This window comes from Plectropomus leopardus, chromosome 22, assembly GCF_026936395.1.
Source record: "Plectropomus leopardus strain MGB_pleo_1.0 chromosome 22, ASM2693639v1, whole genome shotgun sequence".
Classification (NCBI taxonomy): Eukaryota; Metazoa; Chordata; class Actinopteri; order Perciformes; family Serranidae; genus Plectropomus; species Plectropomus leopardus.
In genome coordinates, this window is record NC_142197.1 from 17,599,008 (window position 1) to 17,620,064 (window position 21,057).

Consider the following 21,057-nt stretch of genomic DNA (forward strand, 5'->3'; position numbering starts at 1 on the left):
CACTTTAAGAGACTTTAGAGCAATCTTTTCTTGAAACCTGAAAAAGACATACATGTCAAGTACTTATCTCAAGCAAAAATATACAAACAGAACTGAATAAATCTCCGGCAGTTTTTTCGCTGTCATGCTACCACAATGAAACAGGTTCAGCGGTTAATGGGATTTACCAACTTATACTCACAAAACAGAAAAAATACGAGTTACCTGTAGGTCAGCAGAAATTAAATAGAAGGACTGCAAATCTGCAGATACAGAAAAGATGCCTTTTTTATCCCCTCCAAGGACAAAACAGGCTTTGTACAGCAGCTGTTTTGTTGATTTGAATCCTTATTTAGAGTCCTGGTTATGAAAGATGACAACACTCTCACAGCAGCAATATTTAGAGAAAGATAGTGATTGGTACATTTGTAACACACTTCGCCAACCTTCCTCATATAACCCCAAAAGTGTAAAGCTGAACCTGCGAGCAGGGCAACTCCTGCACCTTAGACTGGTGTTCCGGGATGAAGAGTTCATTTTGAAATGATGAGATTTCAGGAGCGTGGATACGGCAATAAGACGATCTCTAAAATCCTATAAAAGAGTGCTTTATTGCTAAAGATAACTGTAGCTACAACCCAGCCTAAACCACACTCACTGATCTTATTACGTATATGCAGTCTGCAAAGTTCCCCTTAGGCTTGTAAAATAAAATGGTTCATGCTTTGAAATGGGCATTGACATGTACTTAAGCTACATAATACCTTGAAGGAAAACGCCGTCATTGCACTGAGGGCTCCACGACAGTTTAGTTCCTGTGTTTACGTCTACTTAGAAAAGCGTAATGTTTATTTTTCTGGATATATTCAGGTTTGTTTATGCAGAAGACAAACTGGAACACATAAAACACCAAAAAGCAGATGCAAAAGAGGAGACGGCAGAGATGGGCGACGCACACCGACAGAGAGACAGACAGATCAGAAGACTGATAGGACCGGGAGAGGCAGGCAGACGGAGCGATGTGTATGTGTGTGTGTCTTTATGCCCCAGCTGAGCTTCGGTAGAGCAGCAGCACAGAGGCCAAGTTAAATGGGGAGGGGAGATTAAAGGCAGTGCCGGGGCCTGCAGCCTCTGTATTCAATCACCGCTCTCCCACACACCTCAGCCTGCATGCTGATCAAGCTGCAGTGAAAGGAGCCATGCACCCTGCCACTCCCATACACAAGTGCACAGACTACACACTTGTGCTGGCATGATATCAGATTTGTATCCTACGATTATCAGAAAATATCAGATTAACGAATCATACTAGTCTTGAACATTGTTTACGGTGCCCTTAGTAGTGTGTGTATATGTGATGAGCCTGGTTAATGTCACAATCACTGTAGCTTCGCTTTTCACGATACAAACTACAACTTCAGTTTATGCTTCTCTGTCAAGATGTAGAAGCTTTATTATAAATAAAATAACAGCTTTATTAATAATTCAGTGCAGAATTTCACCTGTTGATTGTTGTAGCTCCATCGCCACTCTTGATGAATGTGGCATATAGGGTTCAGTGTTTCCCTTGATTGTAAGCTGATTACCTCCCAGGAATACATCAATCTTTGCGCACAATTTTTTTTGCCATAACTGATTTTTAAAAAAAAAAGATATGTGTAGGGACATGGATGGAGCCCTCTTTCTACTCTACGCTCATTTAGTCCATATTTGTGTATGTTTTCTAAAAGCTTATGGATACGGACGTAACAGAGCAAGCCTCTGGGCATTGTTGGGGCAGTGTAGTGTTGATCAAGCAACCTATGACCATAGGATGATAAAACTCGAGCACTGTTAATTGGCAACATATTGTAACATCAGGGCAATCTTCTGCATTCGATGCTACTGTTAAAGCGTCCATACTGCTCTGATTTGGGTTGCTCTGACATTATTGTTATGTAACAGATGTACTCATTTTAACCCAGCACATTGATCTTTTTCTCATTTTTATGTGCTTTTTTTCCTTATTATTACCATTAATTTTTCATTTTGAAACTGTGCAACAGTCCAGAGAGGAGCAAATTTCCCCTGCAAACAGCCTTGCACGATCACAAAAGATGAGTTTGTCCGCAAAGAGAAAAAGAGGAAATATCTGAGCCTTCCTTCAAGTTGTTCCATTTTATTGTCACTGCACCCTCTGTTGGCACCAGAAACATGAGCAGCTCAGCCTGGCCAGTTTCAGTTATCGTGGCTTCCATGTCTGCAGACCTTGTAACCCCAAGCTGCAGTTACATTTTTGAAGAATTGCACCCCGGCGCCTGCAGTGCCTCCAGTGGCACTACAGAGCCTCTGTGACACCCTGATGCAGAAACACAAGTCCATTACTCTGCCTGTTGTTGACTGTGGCTTGTGAGGTTGTTGTTGTCTCCTTGTGGCCGTCACTGCAGCCCCGCATTCGTCTTCACATCATGTTTGACTCCGGATCCAAAATATCCCCACAACAATGAGTAAACCTTTTTTAGGTAGGGATAAAGAAAAAAAAAGCTTTGTTCAACTGATATTTTGTTGGCAAAGAGCCGTAGAGGTTGTAAATTGTGAATGTCCCGCCCCCTGCTGAGTTCCTCTGTGTGCCAGTGAGAATAGATGGAAGCAAGGGCATGAAAACAACCATTGTTGAGAAAAATGAAGCACAAATAAAAAGAAAAAGTTTTAAAAGTGGAATGGCACCTGCAGTTAAGCTAGCTATCTCCCACACATGCATGAAAGACTGTGCATACTGTACACACAAGTTCACACACACACACACACACACACACACACACACACACTTGCAGATGCTATATTATAGATTTTCACACATTGCAGCCCAGCTGGCCCTGATCAGGAGCCTAACACTGTCTGACACTCCCAGCCTCCATCCCCCAAGGGTGCAGAAAGAGAGAAATTATTGGGCTTTCACACGTTCACCCAGGGGTCTTTTGTCTGTGAAATCATAGCAACATTTAAGGGACTTCACCTTATTATCATTGCCCTGTTGTGATGCATCCTCTAGGGGAGGAAAATGTGCTTAATTGCAGAAGTGAAGTGGCACTGGTATTTATGTGTCTGCGCATATACGCTTTCTCCTGTGTTACCAAGGGTTACCGGGGTCATTTGTTTTCTCTTTTCTCCCACCGTTTTAATTGATGATCATTCATTGTTTCATGCCAACACCCTGTTATTAAGCAGTGTTCATTATTCTAAAACACTAACGCTGGGGAAAAGAGGGCGTCTCATGGGAAAACACCATTCTTTACGTGCTTTACACAAGGTCATAGCTGGAAAAAGGGTCCCAGGCTTCATTATGAAAACCCTATTAAGTAACACGGGGGCTCAGTTGAATTTATTTTAATCAGAAAAAAAAACATGCTTTGGGTCGATAAGAATGTAAAGTAAGGGCATCCCGGGACCTTAATAGCAAGATGGTGAGGTCTCCCATCTTAGGCTGTGGTTTTTGACAAATGTCTTTTTTTTTTAATTAATTGATCAATTACTTCCTCTAAAAATTCCTGTAGAGCAGTTTAAAAGGTTGATTGCAAGTTACCAGAGTCTAGTGTAATTTCCTCAAATTTAGTTTTGGACTGCTGTTTGGACAAAACAAGCAAATATTTAAAGTTGAATTGTCTATAAAACAGAGGAACCTAACTTTTAAGCAAACAAACTGTAGCATTTTTTCTTAACAACCACAATCACAACAACAACAATTATTGATTGATTTTTTTCTTTATCAGTCGAGTCATAATTTCAGTGCTTCTCTTATTCATCATACTTGAGTCTTTTTATACATCCATCCAACACCATATCTAAAAAAGGTAAAATATTTTTTTTAAATGTTTATGTATCCAAAACAACATAGGTGTGGACTCGACTCACATGACTTGAGCTTCAGTCAGACTCAAATCACAAATTTGATGACTTTAGACTTGACTTTACAAAATGAAAAAAGACCTGCAACCTGACTTTAACACCAGTGACCTGTGACATTACCTGGACTTGAGCTTTTCTACTTGAAAAATACTTAATACCTTCCCCCAAGCAAAAATATGACAAAGTATGTTATTTTAAAAGAGGGCCACAGATCCTGAATTAACATTAATCTTTTTATTTCATTCAGACATAAAACATACAACATACAAAATCCCTTTAAAGGAAGAAAATTCATACAAAAAATGTCTTTGGGGAGAGTAAAATTACAGACATTTCGTACATGCGATGAATTAAATAGGCTACACCTTGAGAGAACCAAAGCACACAAAATTCACTCTGTTGTGGTTAAAAGTGCTTTGCTTTCAAAGTGCAATTTCAGCACTACTTTATTTATTTTAGTTTAATTCAGTTGCACTTGTTTAAAAAAACTTCTTTTCACAAATTAATACAAAATAAAAATCAGCCATGACTGTTGTAAATGTAATATATTATACTCTGTTGAACTTGGATTCAGTTTGGTGAGAAGTGCATAATAACTTGTTTAAGATTAAAAACTCAAGTGTAGAACTTGAGGCTTGACTTGGAACTTGAGATTCAATGTGACTTGCAAAACAATAACTTGTTACCATCTCTGCTAAACTCTGTAATGCTGTAGCGTACTTGGGCACAGCTGTGCTATGAGCTAAATGCTAATGTCAGCACGCAAACATGCTCCCATTACAATGCTAACAAGCGGATTTTTAGCAAGTATAATGTTTATCATAATAACCATCCTAGTTTTACTTGTTAGCATGCTGACAGTTGCTATTTAGCAACTCAGGATCGCTAGTTTAGTTGGCATTTGTTTCTGACCTTATTTTACATAGTGGCCAAAAGTGAAATTACATGCCAAAAAGACGTTTTCCTATACTTACTTTGTGAAAGAGACGTCTGTAAATCAATGGATACATTTTTTGAGCATTAAAACCCCAATAAAATGACTCTTAAGCTATTTGGCTGGTAGAAGTTATCCACTCAGCCACACTTGGCCGCTGAAAGTCGCTAGTGCGCTTGCTCTGTGAGCCCGATAATGCAGAAAATCCAGGTAATTTCTTGCCACGGAAATAGAGCTTTTTGGCTTCATGCGCCATGGAGCACTTTTCATAGGAATGAAACAGGAGCCCGCCATCAGTGCTGTATCCAGATCTCTTTAGACATCCATGCTATTAGGTCATAAAGTAATATATTCAAAAAATTAAAACGGAAGCTGTTAGTCATCCTGTGTGTGTAGTCGTGAAACTTTAAAATGGCCTTTCGAGAATGTGATAAAAGCAGAAAATTATTTTCATGAAACATGTAGGAGGAAGAAGTTTAGATGTAGCTGTGGTTCCATGGCAACATCCACTTAGCTAATGTGCGTGTGTGCATGCGTATGTATGAAGCAGAGGTATGGCGTTTTAAGTCTTTTAAGTCAATCTTGTGGTTATATTTGGCATTTATATGCTGCATTTGTGCTTTTCTTCTTTTATAAGTGCATGTGTTTATGTTTCAGTGTGTGTGTGTGAGAGAGAGAGCTTCTGTGTGACTGCTGCTTGCCCAAGCATTTTAGGAAAAAAGGGGCAGAGAAGGAAAATCAAATCACTTTTCAGACTGGCTCCACAAAGCAAGCGAAGAGCTCAGACAAGCTTGCTTCACCCAAAATAGATCGCTTGGACCACAGTTCTCTCTCTCTCCCTCGTCATGATGAGACAGTGCTCCCAATGAGAATTGTCTCCAGAACTTTCTCTGACTCATGGCAGCATAGGCAGGGTATTAATAATTTCAAGGCTGGCTTTATGATGAGTTTTTGGTCACTTTATCAGTGTTGGAGGGGGAAAATGAATGTCTACTGTAAGTCGAGGCAGTTTGAAGAGAGTTCTCTCCAACAGCAATATAGTACATGAAACAAGATGGTGGAACATTATCTGCAGTTTTTCCTCTTCTTTTTTTTAAATTTAAACATAATTATTGAAGCATATATTTTATAGTTTGGGTTTTAGCCTCGTTAAAACAAAAGCATCAATATAAACCATATCTGGTGGTTCAATATGAAGCTGGAGCCAGCAGCAGGTTAGCTTAGTTTAGCTTAAAGACTGGGTAGACTAGGTAGAAAAAGCCAGTCTGGCTCTGTTCAAAGGTAACAAAATCAGCTTTTCACCCCTTTAAGGTCCCGCAAATTAACACATTATATCTCATTTGTTTGTTCAGGCTAGCTGTTAAGTGTAAAAACAACATGATGCGGTTTTTGCTTCAGATTGTTGTTTTCAAGGACTGTTCCTGGCCAAGAAATAGTCCAACACAAAGCTAACCTCAGTAAAAGCTTGACTTTTGTACACTAAAGCTTCAGTTTATACGGACAGATAACTATCTCACCTGTGCAAATTTGCAAATCCTAGGATGGCGGAAAAAGGTTTGGGCATGAGGATTGCTTAGGGTCAGGATAAGAATGTTAGCCAATCAGAGGCAGAGTAATGCGGGCAATTCCTTTGCTATCCTATGAAAGCTAATTCTCGCCTGGCGCATACACTGAAAGAAAAGTCTCCAGGTTTATTTCCTGTGCAACCTATGTGGCCCACAGAATATGCACAGTGGTGTGTTTTCTGCTTAGCCCGTAGACTTTATTTTTTGATTATGTCACAGATTTTTTAAAATAGTTTTTCTTGGCTTGAGGAAAGTTTTACAAATATAAAACCTCAATGGATCAACAATTCATAATATAAAAAGTAACTGACAGTCTCAGTTTGGCAGACATCGCTTTTACGATGGTGGCCAATGTAAAACATGCTTTTTGGGGATCTACTTACTCCAATACCATGAGTGTCCACTGGGACAAAATTGGAAATGGGGCTGAGTAGCATTTATCGGGGCCTGCAATTTCCCAGAATGTGAATTGGATGTTGCAGGAAACATGTGGCCCTCCTGCCACTGTGCCAATCGTTAAACTCGCTATGCTCACTGATCATGATTCATCAAACGGGATTTCTATTAACAGATATATTTGTATGTCTGCAGAATCTGTAGGCAATAGGACAAGATTTTGTTATCAGAAGCATTCTTATTTCCGCATCTATGTAGTTCTAGTAGTATTGATGTCATCGTGTTTGAGCGGCAGGTTAACAGTTCGTGTAGAGAAAAATCGAAGCAGAATGTCTTAGCCAAAATGCAATATTCGAAACCATCGTGTGTTGTCTGACAGATACATTTTTTTTAATATTCTTTCTAAAAATGTATCTGCAAATATCTATTGATAGAGATCAGCCAAAATGGCTGCATATCCACGGGCTGCAATGGAACCCCTGAAATATTTGCCATTGCCCTCAGTGTTTAATTTTTAGATTGATAGCTGTTGGGTTTCGAGATTGCATCAGATGTAACCTGATCAGAATTTCTTCAAATCAATTCCATTCATCCTACCACATTGCTCTGAATTGGAACATCATTTTTCACACCAGCAACAATCAAGGACATGCGCTACCCTCTTCAAACAGCTTTCAATTACAGTCAAAGTCAGAACTCCAAATAAATTGTAGTCCAAGTGAAAGGTCTGCTTTATTGTCTGTGAATCTCACTCTCCTCCTCCTTAAGTGCAGGTCGTGTTGGAGATTTCATTCAGGCCCGACATCATCTGACTACTCTTTTACCTAAAGCTGTAATTTCTTCTTCTCCGCTCTCCCTCCTGTTATACCACATGCTGTTCAGCTGGCTCTTCCAGCCTCTGATTAGGCTTGTTAAAAGGATTCATTTAAAAACTAGCCCGCCAGGCCTCAGGGTAGAGGGATGACATCAAGGTTCTACTAATGCAGCGTTTGGATCCAAAATGGGATTTCAGACTCGCAGTCTTGGCGCCGGACTCTCCTCTCTCATTCCGAACAGCTGTAGCACACTGGAGTGATATAGCATTTTAGTCTGGCAATGTCTAACATGTACACACACACATGCACACTCTGTCCTCTCCAGCAGAACAGATGTGATGCTAGTTTCCTACTACGTCAAGCTGCCATGTAGTGTTTCTGGGTTAAGTGGAGAATATGTGGAAAAGAACATTTTTGTTTTCAAGGCTTTAGCCATTACATGCATCTTTTTTGATGTTTAGAAGGGAGCATGTCCCTGCGTTGGCATCCTTTTAATTTATTTTGCCTCACAACACACACACACAAGTCGTTCAGCTCCTCAGCGACACCATGACAACACTGTTTGCTTAATACACAAATCGATATGTTATATTTCAGCATTTAATGTTCTTCACCTTACAAAGCATATTTTTAGCCTTGGCAGCGAGATCAAAGTGCTCTAAGGAGCCAATGTCAGTTGCTTGGTTGGCTCATACCACATTGGTTTGAAAGCAAAAGGCAGCATGGCCTCATATGGGCTGCTGGCGTGTTTTTTAAACTCGTCACTAAATTGTCTCCTATCAGTCAACTCTCAAATCTTTAAGATTTGATAAAACATTTTTTAAGAAAAAGCTGACTTGTGTTATTTTGTTCTGGAACCAGTCTACTTATTTAACTAATAAGTAGCATATTGCATTTCAGTACCATTAGCTAATAGCTAACGAAAAGTTAGGCAACAGCACAGGTTTTTCGGAGGGAAAAAGTAACCATTTATGAACTAAATTAATCTACAATCTCACTTAAAGTTGAAAACAAAATCTGGAAACAGAACTGCTAGACAAACTAGTCAAAAATGCAGGCCAGCACATTTACAAAATGGTTAGCAAATGTAAAAATACCATAATATCAAGAGAAATACAGTGTGGATTCAGTTTTAAAGGGATAGTTCATCCCCACATCAAAATTCATTCATTCAGTTTTTCCTCTTACCTGTAGTGCTATTTATCAATATAGATTGTTTTGGTGTGAGTTGAAGAGTGTTAGAGATATCGGCTGTAGAGATGTCTGCCTTCTCTCCAATATAATGGATCTAGATAGCATTTAGCTCGTGCTCAAAGTGCCAAAAAATAAAAACAGTTTCATTGAGGAACTATTTTTTTCTTCATCAACTGTATCACCATGAAATTATTATCATGATTATCTTGATTAGCTCTGACACTTTGCAACTCATACTAAAAGACTTTAGATTGATAAAGAGGTAAGGTAAGGACAAAAATAGGTACTTTTGATTTTGGAGCAAACTGTTTGAAGTGAACTATCCCTTTAATGCTACTTTATATGTTTGTGTATCGTAGGAATGAGTGTAAGCCGTCAGCTGGCTACATCCTCTACTAAATTATAGGACAGTTTAGCATTAATGGTATCAAATGTTTTACCATTTTAGTAAAGTTAAGGTAGAAATGTTAACTAACTTTTGTTCTCGAAATACACCATGTACCCTCAGTTTTTTTTAATATTTACTTGAATACATAAAATAAATTATATGTGAAATAGACATGTATTCTTTAGTCGTTAGCCTAAACGAATGTGTTTTTTGTTGACTAAAACAATAATCAAATGTCAGAAATGTGACTAAAGCTAATAGGCTATTTATCTGATCAGAAGACAGATCTAAATTAACACTGCCAGGTGGTTACACAGACAGTATCACCTGAAAGCAGGTATTTACTTTAACACCAAGTAAAATTCATATTTATTGCCAAGGGCTTGCAGTGTTGATTTACCATCAGCAAACAATTCTTTGCTGCTTTTTGGCTATGAGCTCTTATCTTTTTTATTTATGCTGCTACAAGTAGCACTGTAAAAATGAGGGCTAATTAAAGACTCATTCTGCAGTTCTTTTTCTAAATTTCAAGGCAGAACGCATTTGTGTCGCATTTAGAAGGACACTGAGAAATACTTTGCTGTTTCTTTTGCAGCACAGTATGCAATCACAGCATGACTCCAGCACACTGCAGATTTTCAAAGGATAAAAAAAAACTACACCTAACCCTCCTACCATGCCTAAACCACACATTTTATAAATATCTAAGCATTTGATTCAGCAGATTGCGACTATAAGAAGCAGCCTTTAGTTGTATTGAGATCTCTTGAGCGGCAACAACAAGAATATTTCTAAAAAATGAATGGAAAGAACTTCTTAAAAAGACATGCTCTCAGCCTTCTGGGCAAAAAATACAAGGGAAAAAACTGTCATGTCTCTGTGTGTTGTAACTGTGCTGGACATTTATCAAATGGCCGTGTATGGCAGAGCAATTGTAATGTGCTGAGGAGCAGGAGGAGAAATAATAAAGCATAGGAGCATGTCAATAACATTACGTTGTATTAAGCCGTACGCTCTGCCACATGAATCCATCTTCTGCCACAGTCAGAGCTTTCATTTCACTCTAGGGTGGCCACACATACATTTTAATCAGCCATTTGGCTGGCCAAGCTGACAACCGCTCAACAACAGAAGCTGATAAGGGTGATGATAAATCATAGCGCCACTGGTACAAGCTTTTGGTTTGTTTCTGAGAACACCTGCCAGTTTCAGATTTTCCTACTATTCATGAGGCTATCCCAGGAAACAGGATTACTGTTTCCTCTCTTCACAGTCCAATTTCTTCACAGGATGACTGTGAAGAGACTGAACTAAATCTTGCATCTTTTGTGTATGTAACATACTATGCAATTTTAGTTCTGCGCAAAAATGCAGAAGTTATATTTTGGAAAATATGTCTGGAGCTGTGAATTCTGTATTATTTTTTCACCTTTTCTGCAGATCCCTTTAGGCCAATGGAAAGAGGAACACTTTCTTGTGTTGCTGGGGTTTGGTTCAGTTTTTTTTGCTTTGTTTGTTTAGCTTTGCTATGTTTAATAGTGGCAATGTACGTGGTATCCCTGGCACTGTGCTCTGGAGGCAGAGCCACGGGGATGCTTGGAGCAATTTGTTTTAGAAAAGAAGGAATGGAGTCGACTACTGCTTTATTGGAGGACTGAGACCAGCTTGTCCTCAAGTTCTCTCACATAATATTTGGAAAGAATGCAAAACACCTAGAATGCTTACAGCTGAAACCAACTTGTTTAAAACTCGAAGTCTCATTTGCAATTCTCTACAGACCTCTATCATTCCAAATACTTGAGATTCACAGCCTAAATATTGAATACAAGAAGGGCGCAATATATTCAACCTGTTTGGGGAACTTGAATTGTGAGTCAAGACTAGATAAACTCGATATTTAGTACTAGCTCTTTTAGCGTGGCTCCAGGGATGCCAATGTCGGTCTGTCGATTGGTCGTTCAGTCCAACACTTTGGTTGGGAATGAAGTATCTTAACAACTTTTGGGTGGGTTATCAAGAAATTTCGTACATGCATTCTTGGTCCTCAGAGGATAACTCCAACTGACTTTAGCAACCCCCTGACTTTTCCTCTGGCACCACCAGCAAGTCACAGTTTTTAATGTATCCTATGAAATATTACATTTAAATGGATGATTTGAGTGGATTTTCATGATTCCTTGAGGATATATCCCAATGACTTTGGGTGATCCTCTGGCTTTTCCTCTGGCCCAACCTTAAGCTTGACAGTTGTGGGTTTGAGTAACATATCTGACTGGTTTTGAGTAAAACTATTAGACTAACATGAAATTTGGTATGCTACTCAAAGGATGAATTTGAATATTTTTGGTGACTCCTTAACTCTCTAAGCTGCCATGACTGTAGTCTCATAGTCTTGATGATTAATGACTGTGACCAAACTCTATAAAGCACGGCATTTCAAGAACAAGTTATGCATGTTGCACAAACTGAAATTAATTCAGCCATACAATATGATTCAAATATGATTTGCCATGTGCCTTGCAAAGTAATTATAGCAAAGATTGGAGAAGAAGCAAAAAGAATACACTCACAGTGAGTCACTTACTGAAACATTAAACTTAAACTTCTTATCCATGACATGGACCTATAAACACAATGCCATTAGAAAGATGAATCGATCAGCCTATTAATTGATTAGTCAGTCAAAAGAAAATTAATTGCCAAGTATTTTGATAATTGATTAACTGCTTCAGTCGTTTTTCTAGCTACAATTTCAAGAGTGTGAAGTGTAAAAAATGCTGCTTTTCTTTGTCATTTCTGAAAGTAAATGGTACAAATTTGGGTTTTGGACTTTTGGTTGGACAAAAGATGCAGTTTCAGGATATCACATTGGGCTCTGGGAAATTGAGATGTTCATTTTCCACATTTTTTTGGACATTTTATAGACTAAACCATTAACTGTAAAAAATAATTGGCAGGTTATTCAATAATAAGGATAATTGTTAGATGCAGCCCTAGTTGCAACTGAAGTATCTCATGAAGAGGGGCACAATTATTTTATTTTTGTGCTGTGTTTAAAACTGTAAGATTCTTTGTCATCTCCATAAAGAAGTCAGTGCAGCTGTATATAAGAAACATACGTTGCAAAACAACATGAAAATTAAATTAATTCATTTCCCCTGCAGCTACAGCTGTGACAGTCTATGTAAGGCCCCTGTTTGTTGTTCTTCTTTTTTGAGTGGATGGAGCTCATTAATTGCCTACATTTCATCAGAGAATCACAACGTCAAATAAGCCAGTCTTTGAGCTTGTTGACTTCACACATGGCACCTCAGCGCCACAGCGATCTGCACGATTGCATAAGACATTCAAAAAAAGTCTTTTCAGCTTCTTGCAATGGAAGAGCTCCAAAGGAGAAGGAACTGACAAAGAGAGGAAGCAGGAAGAAGGCAATGAGGAGATGATCTGCAGAGGTGGTGGGTGGGGTAGGATGCAGGAAATAAATGCACGCACATATACACATAAACCTATTTTTACATGCGCGCACAGGAGCTTACATGACAAGTCATTATCCGGCATCATCCAGAGAAGACTGAGGAGTTGCAAGAGGGAGTTAAGTGAGAAGGCACGAAGGAGAGAAGAGCAAGCAATGTAAAAGAATAAAGAAGAGAAGAGGAAGAGGAGGGGAGCAGTGGAAGTGGGTGGTGAAGGTGGGGGGTTCAGTCTTGATCTCCCAAGTGCAAAAGACATGACAGATTGGATTTTGTTGGCATGCATTTCCGAGCAAAGACAGCTTATGTTAAGAAATCTCTGCACATTTGTAATCACTTCCCCCCTTATTCCTTTTAGTAGAGTTGTATTTATAGATGCGTATATATACCACTAATGTGTGGCTACTAGCTATAGAGGAATCACTAGAGACAGAGATGGCTAAAGATTAGTGGTCTTAATATTGTGAATACATTTGTGGCCAATTTAATTGCCGACTCGCAGTTAGTGCGTTTACTTGTAAATAAACTACAGTTTTACTCTTAGCATTTTTTTTTCATGAAAAGGAATAAATTAGTATAAATTAACTTATTGCTACTGTCCAGTGAAAACCATGTAGTATATTACGTATGATTATGTGGTACTGTACTGTAGTTTCGCAACTTAGTATGTCTGCGTAGGGCAGGAGGGAGGGGAGGCAAATACAAATACAGAGTTTAACCCAGGAGACCGCTGTTTGTGTCCTGTGTGAAACCAGTGTGACACGCTTACATCATGCTTTGCACTTACTTTAACACAAAACATGATGCTAAGCAGATTTGTAGCCTAAACATAACAGTTTGATTGCGTTAATCGCATTTTAGAACATGTTTTACCTAGGGGAAGCCGTGTGTTACATACTGACGCCGAAGGATGACTTCGGCGTTGTTGTCACACTCCAAGGGACCTGAGAAAGCATCTGTATTTAAAGACTCGGGATAAAAATGTCAGTTCTGGTGGTGGTGTATCAGTGCATCGTTTGTGTTGTATGATTTTTTTCTCAAAATATTCCCATAGCAATACCAAAACTATAAACAAAAAAGAGAGAAAAAGAAGAAAAGTTGCAAAGGGAAAGAAAATATAAATAAGTAATTAAGGATGGGAAATCTGAGTTCAGAGAGGCAATCCATATTTACTGAAGTGGCCTAAAATGTATGTTTTTTAACCCTAAAAATACATTTAATGAGGAAGATTGTGTATTTATTCTTAAACATGCACCTTAAAATTGGCTTCATACTGTATGCACACAGACATTTTCTCCATCTGTGCCCATGGCCACCACAGTATGTGGATGAATCCTGATAGATCCCCATTACCCCGGGTGTGACCCCTCACAGCTCAGTTCATTAAGCCAGCCACCCAAGTGTTCGGGACTCAAGTCCAGATTTAATCACAACTTCCATCCCCTTGCCAATCACAATTAGATCCTGATAAGCCTCTCCAGGATGGCACCCGAGGGCCTCCACACACAGACAAAGGTTAATTTGCGAGCAGCAAGGGCCCGGCTACGAGGCCGAAGGTCACCTGATTGAATACATGGAGCATGTGTGTGTAAGATGGGGGGACTTGGCAGCAATTACAAAGTTCATCAGTATTCATGTGTTTCATTCTTGGCTAATGGGCACTTTACCTTCAAAGAGGTGTGCTGATAGGATGTTGCCCTTAATGAGAAATAGCTTGTGGGTAGTCTTTAGGTAACTGAAATTTAAAAGTAATTTCCTCATTGTCTTCTATAGTCCCTTCACACATGTAGTCACATCTGTGAGCTGCTCAGTACCACGACAGTGATCCTCGGAGCACCCTCACTGGAACTGTTCAGGGTTAAGGCCGTCAAAGCTTGGAGAAGCCACGGCTCCTTGGACATAAATGTGAACATTCAAAAGGATATTCTCACTGGTATTGAATATAGTTTAAGTCTTTTGTTTGAAATAGGATTATGTTGTTTTTGTATGCCTTTCACATTTTCAACCTGGTCATTAAACTGAAACTGCAGCTTTTGAAAAATGAAATAGCAAATTATACTGCCAGAAAAGAAATATTGATTGATGAGAAATGAAATGCACCCACACTCAGTTCACTCAGTATGTCGTTCCAGCCTTACTTATCCTGGTGTGACCAGTAGCTAATGTTAGCTAATTAATTGGAGCAAACTAGCGTTTCGTAAATGTCAGCTGACTAGCTTGTTGCTAGCTTTTTGTGATTTTGTGATAAACTCAGTACAATGTCAGTTTGTGATATCCTGACTCTACTAGGCTGCTACACTTCATTTTAACATGTCACGTGTCATGCCACTCGTTGCCAAAATGGTCGCCGTTAAGCAAAATTACAGTCTTGCTTTAACGGACAGGCTGTGTTCAAATTGTTGTTTATGTTCAAGATGAGAAAGAATGCTGTTGATAAATACAGAAAAAAATAATAAATGCAGAGCATGTACTTGTTTTAGTGGCCCCAGTGAGATCTACTCCCTAGATTTCGGTAATGTTTGTGCGGTGCCAATTGGGCTCCAAAGGATTATGAAAAATAACAGAAATACACCACTGAACAAGTGACAGAATACAAATTTAACAGAAGAGACAGAGTAGGTTATTTTGCCGTTTATGATTTCATCTCTCTGACCTCGCATTCTGTGGTGCAATGTCATTTCCAGGCCAGCTGGCAGCGGGGACATGTGAGATTGTGACGCTGGACAGGGACAGCAGCCAACCACGGCGGACCATCGCCAGGCAGACGGCCCGCTGCGCCTGTAAGAAGGGCCAGATCGCTGGAACTACAAGAGCCAGACCTGCCTGTGTGGACGGTAAGAGGAGGAGGGGCAGCCGGGGGATCCCAGCTTAGCTCGCTTACTTTAAGGGGCCACTTGAGTGAAAACTACTCAAACATGAGTACATTTTTCCCTGAGGCATATCTGACTTTTACATTGGATTATGCCGGTGTTGACACATATGAAGAAAATTGAGTGTAAAAATCAGCACTATCAAAGTGTTGAATCATGTCATCAGGGCAGTTAGGGGTTCGGCTGTTTTTAAGAAGGGGCTTAAGGTGGATAAACCCACAATGTGGAGCAAAGTGGATCACAGGGCTGTCTTTGTGATGTTAGCAAAGCCTGCAACAAATCAATTTACAGTTGAATCATTTTTAAAAAGTGGCTGCAAGGGGGTTTATAAATCCCCCACCAACAGATGGGCTCATATTTCATGGAATTGTGTCACTTGTGGTGTAGTATCTGCCTTGTCTGCTTTTGTGTTGCTATTACCGTTGTTAGAGATTGTTTAGAATTACCCAATAACCATTTAGTTGATTAACAGAAAATGAATTACAACTATTTTGACAAATGATAATAGTATCAATATAATTGAGTATAATTAAGTCCTTTTTGTTAAATTTGTGTACAGTATTATAAGGTAAAAAATATCAGTATGAAGTAAATTCCATACCTTTGGGTCTTGGACATAGGCTGTATAAAGGTAATGGACGTAGCCACTTTAGCATCATCTATTGGTTTGTGACTGTTTTGAAGTCTCAAATTCACCATTTCAGTCAAACCATCTTGGTTTCTGGAGTGTCTTTGGCTGTGGAATGGATCTGACTGAGATCATACCTCGCAGACAGCCTGTCACTCAAAGCAGCTCATCCTTAATTATGCATAACTTTGATCCTCAATGAAATGTTAACAGGTGAGGGTTGTCATGACTTGTGAAATTAGCTAAAGCCAGCCTCAAGTGGCCAGCTGAGGAACTGCAGTTTCTGCCACTGCCACATTGAATTCTTTGGTTTTGGACTGTTTGTCCGGTAAATCACGCGATTGGGAGTTGTCACCTTAGGCTCTATGACAATTTTCACTGTCTTCCGTCATTTTAGATTAAACCAATTATAAATTACTTACAGAAATAATCATAAAAAGATATACAGTTAACATAAATTAAGCAAATTAAAATAATTATATCTACTTTACTTTTTCAAGGCAATCGGTTTCCAAGATTACTTTATGCAAGATCAACTTCAGATTTTACAGTGAGACATTGTAAATTAATTTTTTTTTTGATGTTGTGTCCACCATTTTCATAGCTTTTGGATACTTGTTGCTCGTGGTCTTACATCTGATGGCTACCTTTTTGTAAAGCCTAACCTCACCTCAGACATAAAAAAAAGAAAATACAAGCAAAGGGCAGAATCTCTGCAGAAAAACACTGCCACAGACTTTTATATGAGTTCATACAATGTTTTTTTTAGGCAAATCCTGTATAGTAAACCTTTAATATTTTACTGTATGTGGATAGCTGAAAGGAAGCATCTCATCAGTTGTTGCTATGGCTTCCTCACATATATGTAACAGTCTCCACGAGAACTGAAAGGATCTTCAGATGGGGTTAAACGATGCTGTGACTTTGGGTTTTCTTACATGTCTTTATGACATCTCCATTGCCATCCCACTGTCTCTTAGGGTGTCTGTCACCAAGTCTCTCTCTCCCATGATGTGGCCTCCAGCCTGGGGTGGGAGGAGAGGTTATGTGCACAGGTGAAGGCGGAGTAAACATCTCAGTTAGTTAGGAAGGACCTGCAGTGAATTGTACCTTTGGATGTCTTGTTTTGCCCGCTATTCGACTGTGCCTTCACAGTTGTGTCTCTGATTGGAGAGGCTGCCTATTCTCAGTGCGCTGTTTGACTGGTCTTACCTGCTGATCATATGAGGAGAGGGCTTTGTGGAAATGGACGGAGGCTGATACCTATTTGTGTGGCAGGCACAGATGAACGTGACATTTGGAGGTGTTCCTCAAATTCAGTTTCTTCTTTTGGCCAAATTGCTTCAGGCTGAGATTTGTACTCTTCCTGGAGCCCTATAAAGAACTATCTGATCTTGTAGACATGACCGCATGCCCACCTGTGCTGTGGACACACTTTGCTGTCCTTACACACGCCTCCTTTGCCAGTGAATAAGTTGTATGGATGCTGCATAAACCCACAGTGTCCAGATAATATCAGGAGGTATTTGTCACAACGTGGGCTCCGAGGAGCACTGTGGCATTTCGTGTGGGCTTGATACTCCTCTTTTTCTGAAGAGAGCTTAGTCTTATCGTCTGACTTTTAAGAGACATGCGAAGGTGGACGGCAGTTGTAGAGATTCGCAGTGCAGCCAAGTACCTGAACGAAAATAAAATTAATGAAATAAACCAGAAAATTATACTCATATAGTTGTTTTGTCAATATGAAGATTCATATACTAAATAAATGGCAATAAAATTGTGCAAGTGCTGCCATAGACTCAGGGAAAGGCAAGTTTATTTGTGTACATTTCACAGACAAAATCAATTCCAATTGCTCGACATAATGCATTTAAATGCAGGATAGAGCAATAAAATGCAAATAAAACCATTTTAAAGAAATTGAAAAGATAAAACAGAGAAACAGGTAATCGACAGGTAATAATGATGATGTTAATTTGGACTCTGGGAAGAGTTAGCAGACTACTACCAGATGAGCTGAGAGGCTGAGAGGGTTGATATGCTAATAGACAGCCAGGAATGTATTTTAGTCAAAGTTTTTTGAACATTTTTGTTTATTTTTCTTAATTTAATCACATACAATACCCAACCTTTCATTTGACTCTAGATGTTTGTGATCCAGAGAATGTAAGGAGGTCTAAATCTCATATGCAGTTTTATTTTACGTACAACAGTCGCCTATAATCATAATCATTCCCTGTAAATATTTTATTTTGAAGTATGGGGGACAAGTGGCTTGGTGGTTATTTGCACAGCAGTCTTAAGCAGCAAGGCACTGGGATTGAATTTCGACCTGTGTGTGAGTCTGCTGGGTTTACCCTGAGTGTTCCTGATTACTCCCACAGCTCAAAGACATACAAGTCGATTGGAGACTGTACAGTAGATCACTCATTGGTGTGAATGTAATTAGGACTACAAACTGGCACTGACAGACAAATTCACAATGAATAGATTGCGGCTGCTAATAGTAATGTGAACTGTGCAACACTCTCAACTGCTGCGTGCCCCATCCCAAGGTCCGATTCACAAAAGATATCATGTTAATGATATTTCAGCACAAACATGGCCATAAAGTTTAAAGCAATTTTAACCTTTTGCGTCCTCAATTATCGATGCGATAAAGTAAAAATGTTGCCTTGCATCAAAAACACATAAGGCCTGACAATGGCAGAGAGAAAAATAAAACTGAAATTTAGCTTTAGGTCCAAAAGCTGTGTGTCATATAGGCCAAATAACCCAGTACCAAGTAGTGTCAAAACTTCCCCAGTCAAATTATACCTGCATTGGATCGCTTTAGTACACAGATCCAGAAAATAAAAGACTATTTGTATGGTTTTACTTGCAGCTAATCACCAAGTGTTCTGAGCATGATGTATTTGATAGAAATGGCAGGTCACTGTGCTGAGTTTCCAACAAAAAATGAAGGAAAAACAGTTATCAAATGAGATACTATTTCTGTGGGTAACATTTAAAGGGTTCTAATATAGGAACTTTTATTGTAATTTTTTTAAGAATACCCAAACAGGTCTTGATCGACGACGTGCAGAGGCATGCCTGGCATGACGAAGCCTTTACCTGGCTGCCACTGCTGCTATCATGATCACTGGAAAGTCTGGGTGCGACACCCCTAATAAATGCACTTCAGTTACCAACATCTTTTGATGCTTATAATTTCTCAGTAACTGCGTGTAGCTATTAGCACTGATCTTTTAAACTGGGCTGCTTTTACCTTCACATTTGCATAGAAAGGAGCCAAATGTGTGCATATTTCCTTATATAGATACGTAAAAATGCAATGGCATTTACACATTTTTAAATAGATCACAAGCAAACCAAGACGCTTTTTGCCTGGTCGGATAGTTAGCTGTACATTTCACCCCTTGATGGTGCGTTTTATAGTTGTTTTTGCAGTTTAAGCAGCTATTCAATGCTTTTGTGAATTTGCCCATAGATGTATTGTTAATCCATAATTAGTAGTTAGAGATGCATATATGCAGTTACATGGTGTATACCTACCACTTGGCAGGAAAATTTACCATATATTAGAAAAAAAGTAATTAAGTGCAAATACTGTGAGTTTTTAAGACAGTCCCTCCCATGCAGTGAAACAACCTGAGTAAGGAGAGAGCAGTCTTCAGGATAAACTGAAGGAACAAAAGTCTTTGTGGAGTCAAATTGATGAGAACAGATGAAAATAAAGTCAACACAATAAAGCGCACTCAACTAAATGTATTTAAAGGTGTAGAGTGTAGGATTTAGTGACTCTGAGCGGTAAGGTTGCATTACTGAAATGTCTTCTGTGTGCCAAGTGTGTAGAGGAACAATGGTGGATGTAAATGGACTGGGAGTCAGTGTTTGCTTTGTCCATTCTGGCAAAACGACAGACTTTGTTGGAGAGGATGTGCTCTATATATAGATACAACAGCTCATTCTAAGGCAACAAAAACACAACAGCTTTTAGTTTCAGGCGATTATACACTAAAAAAACATAGTTATAAATATTATATGCAGTATCTGCCAACAATGCCTCTATATCTAAAACACTGAACCTTCAAGTCCAATTTTATGGTACTTGCACTTGCAGTTTTTCCATCTTTTCCTGCTTCATACTTATAGTATTTTTTCATTTTGCTAACTAAATATATTCAACAACCACTAGTTACTTTGCAGATAAAGATTAGGATTTTCCACCTACCTACCTATGCATAATATTTAAAGCTAAATCTAATATTTGGTTTTGATAATTGAACATATGCATAGACACAGGTATTTCCGCGTATGCATATTTTTCTGTCAGATTGCAATTTATCATTTCCTGGCATGTTGTCACATCAAGAAAAACCGACCCACACCCACGCATGCACACCCTTATTGCTGTTCATATTACAATGTCCCACAGCTTGATATTATTGCCATGCAAATCTGGGAATGCTTGTCTCCACAAATGCAATCTTATTTGTTTATTCAGACTCGGGCTCTGCTCTCTTCGGGGACATCCAAAGAGAGTGAGAGCAAGAGAGAAAGCTGACATAAAAGACCCCAAATGCCACAAATGGGATTTCAATCAGTTTTAATCTACTTGAGTCCTTGAGGTCTGCTCTCTGTTGTAATGTGCCTTTGCCTTGGCTGACACGATCAGTGTCCTTCATGCTTCAGACTCTGCATCACCACGCATGCAGGATAATCCATAGCTCCATCAGCAGACTCACCTGGCTTCCAGGACAGTATGTGGTAATGAAAACGGAGAGAGTGCTGTAGTGCCGTTGATCCTGAAGTGTCACTCTTTGTTGTTGTGCATTTCCCATCTTCCAGATGCTCTTTGTGTGTTTATTGCTTTGAGGAGGTGAAAATGGGAGATAAGCCGTTGACATGATAAGATTTCGGTAGCTGCGCT

General features: G+C 39.2%; 1 protein-coding gene across 4 annotated transcripts in view; it reads left to right on the forward strand.

Moving 5' to 3' along the window:
• Window positions 1–21,057, forward strand: part of tafa5a (TAFA chemokine like family member 5a) — a 329,946-nt gene that overhangs the window by 240,179 nt on the left and 68,710 nt on the right. For all 4 annotated transcript variants that reach the window (XM_088072751.1, XM_088072752.1, XM_088072753.1 and 1 more), the window contains one exon: window positions 15,311–15,460. In XM_088072751.1, the coding sequence (XP_087928877.1) occupies window positions 15,311–15,460 (150 nt within the window). The remainder of the gene's footprint in view (window positions 1–15,310; window positions 15,461–21,057) is intronic.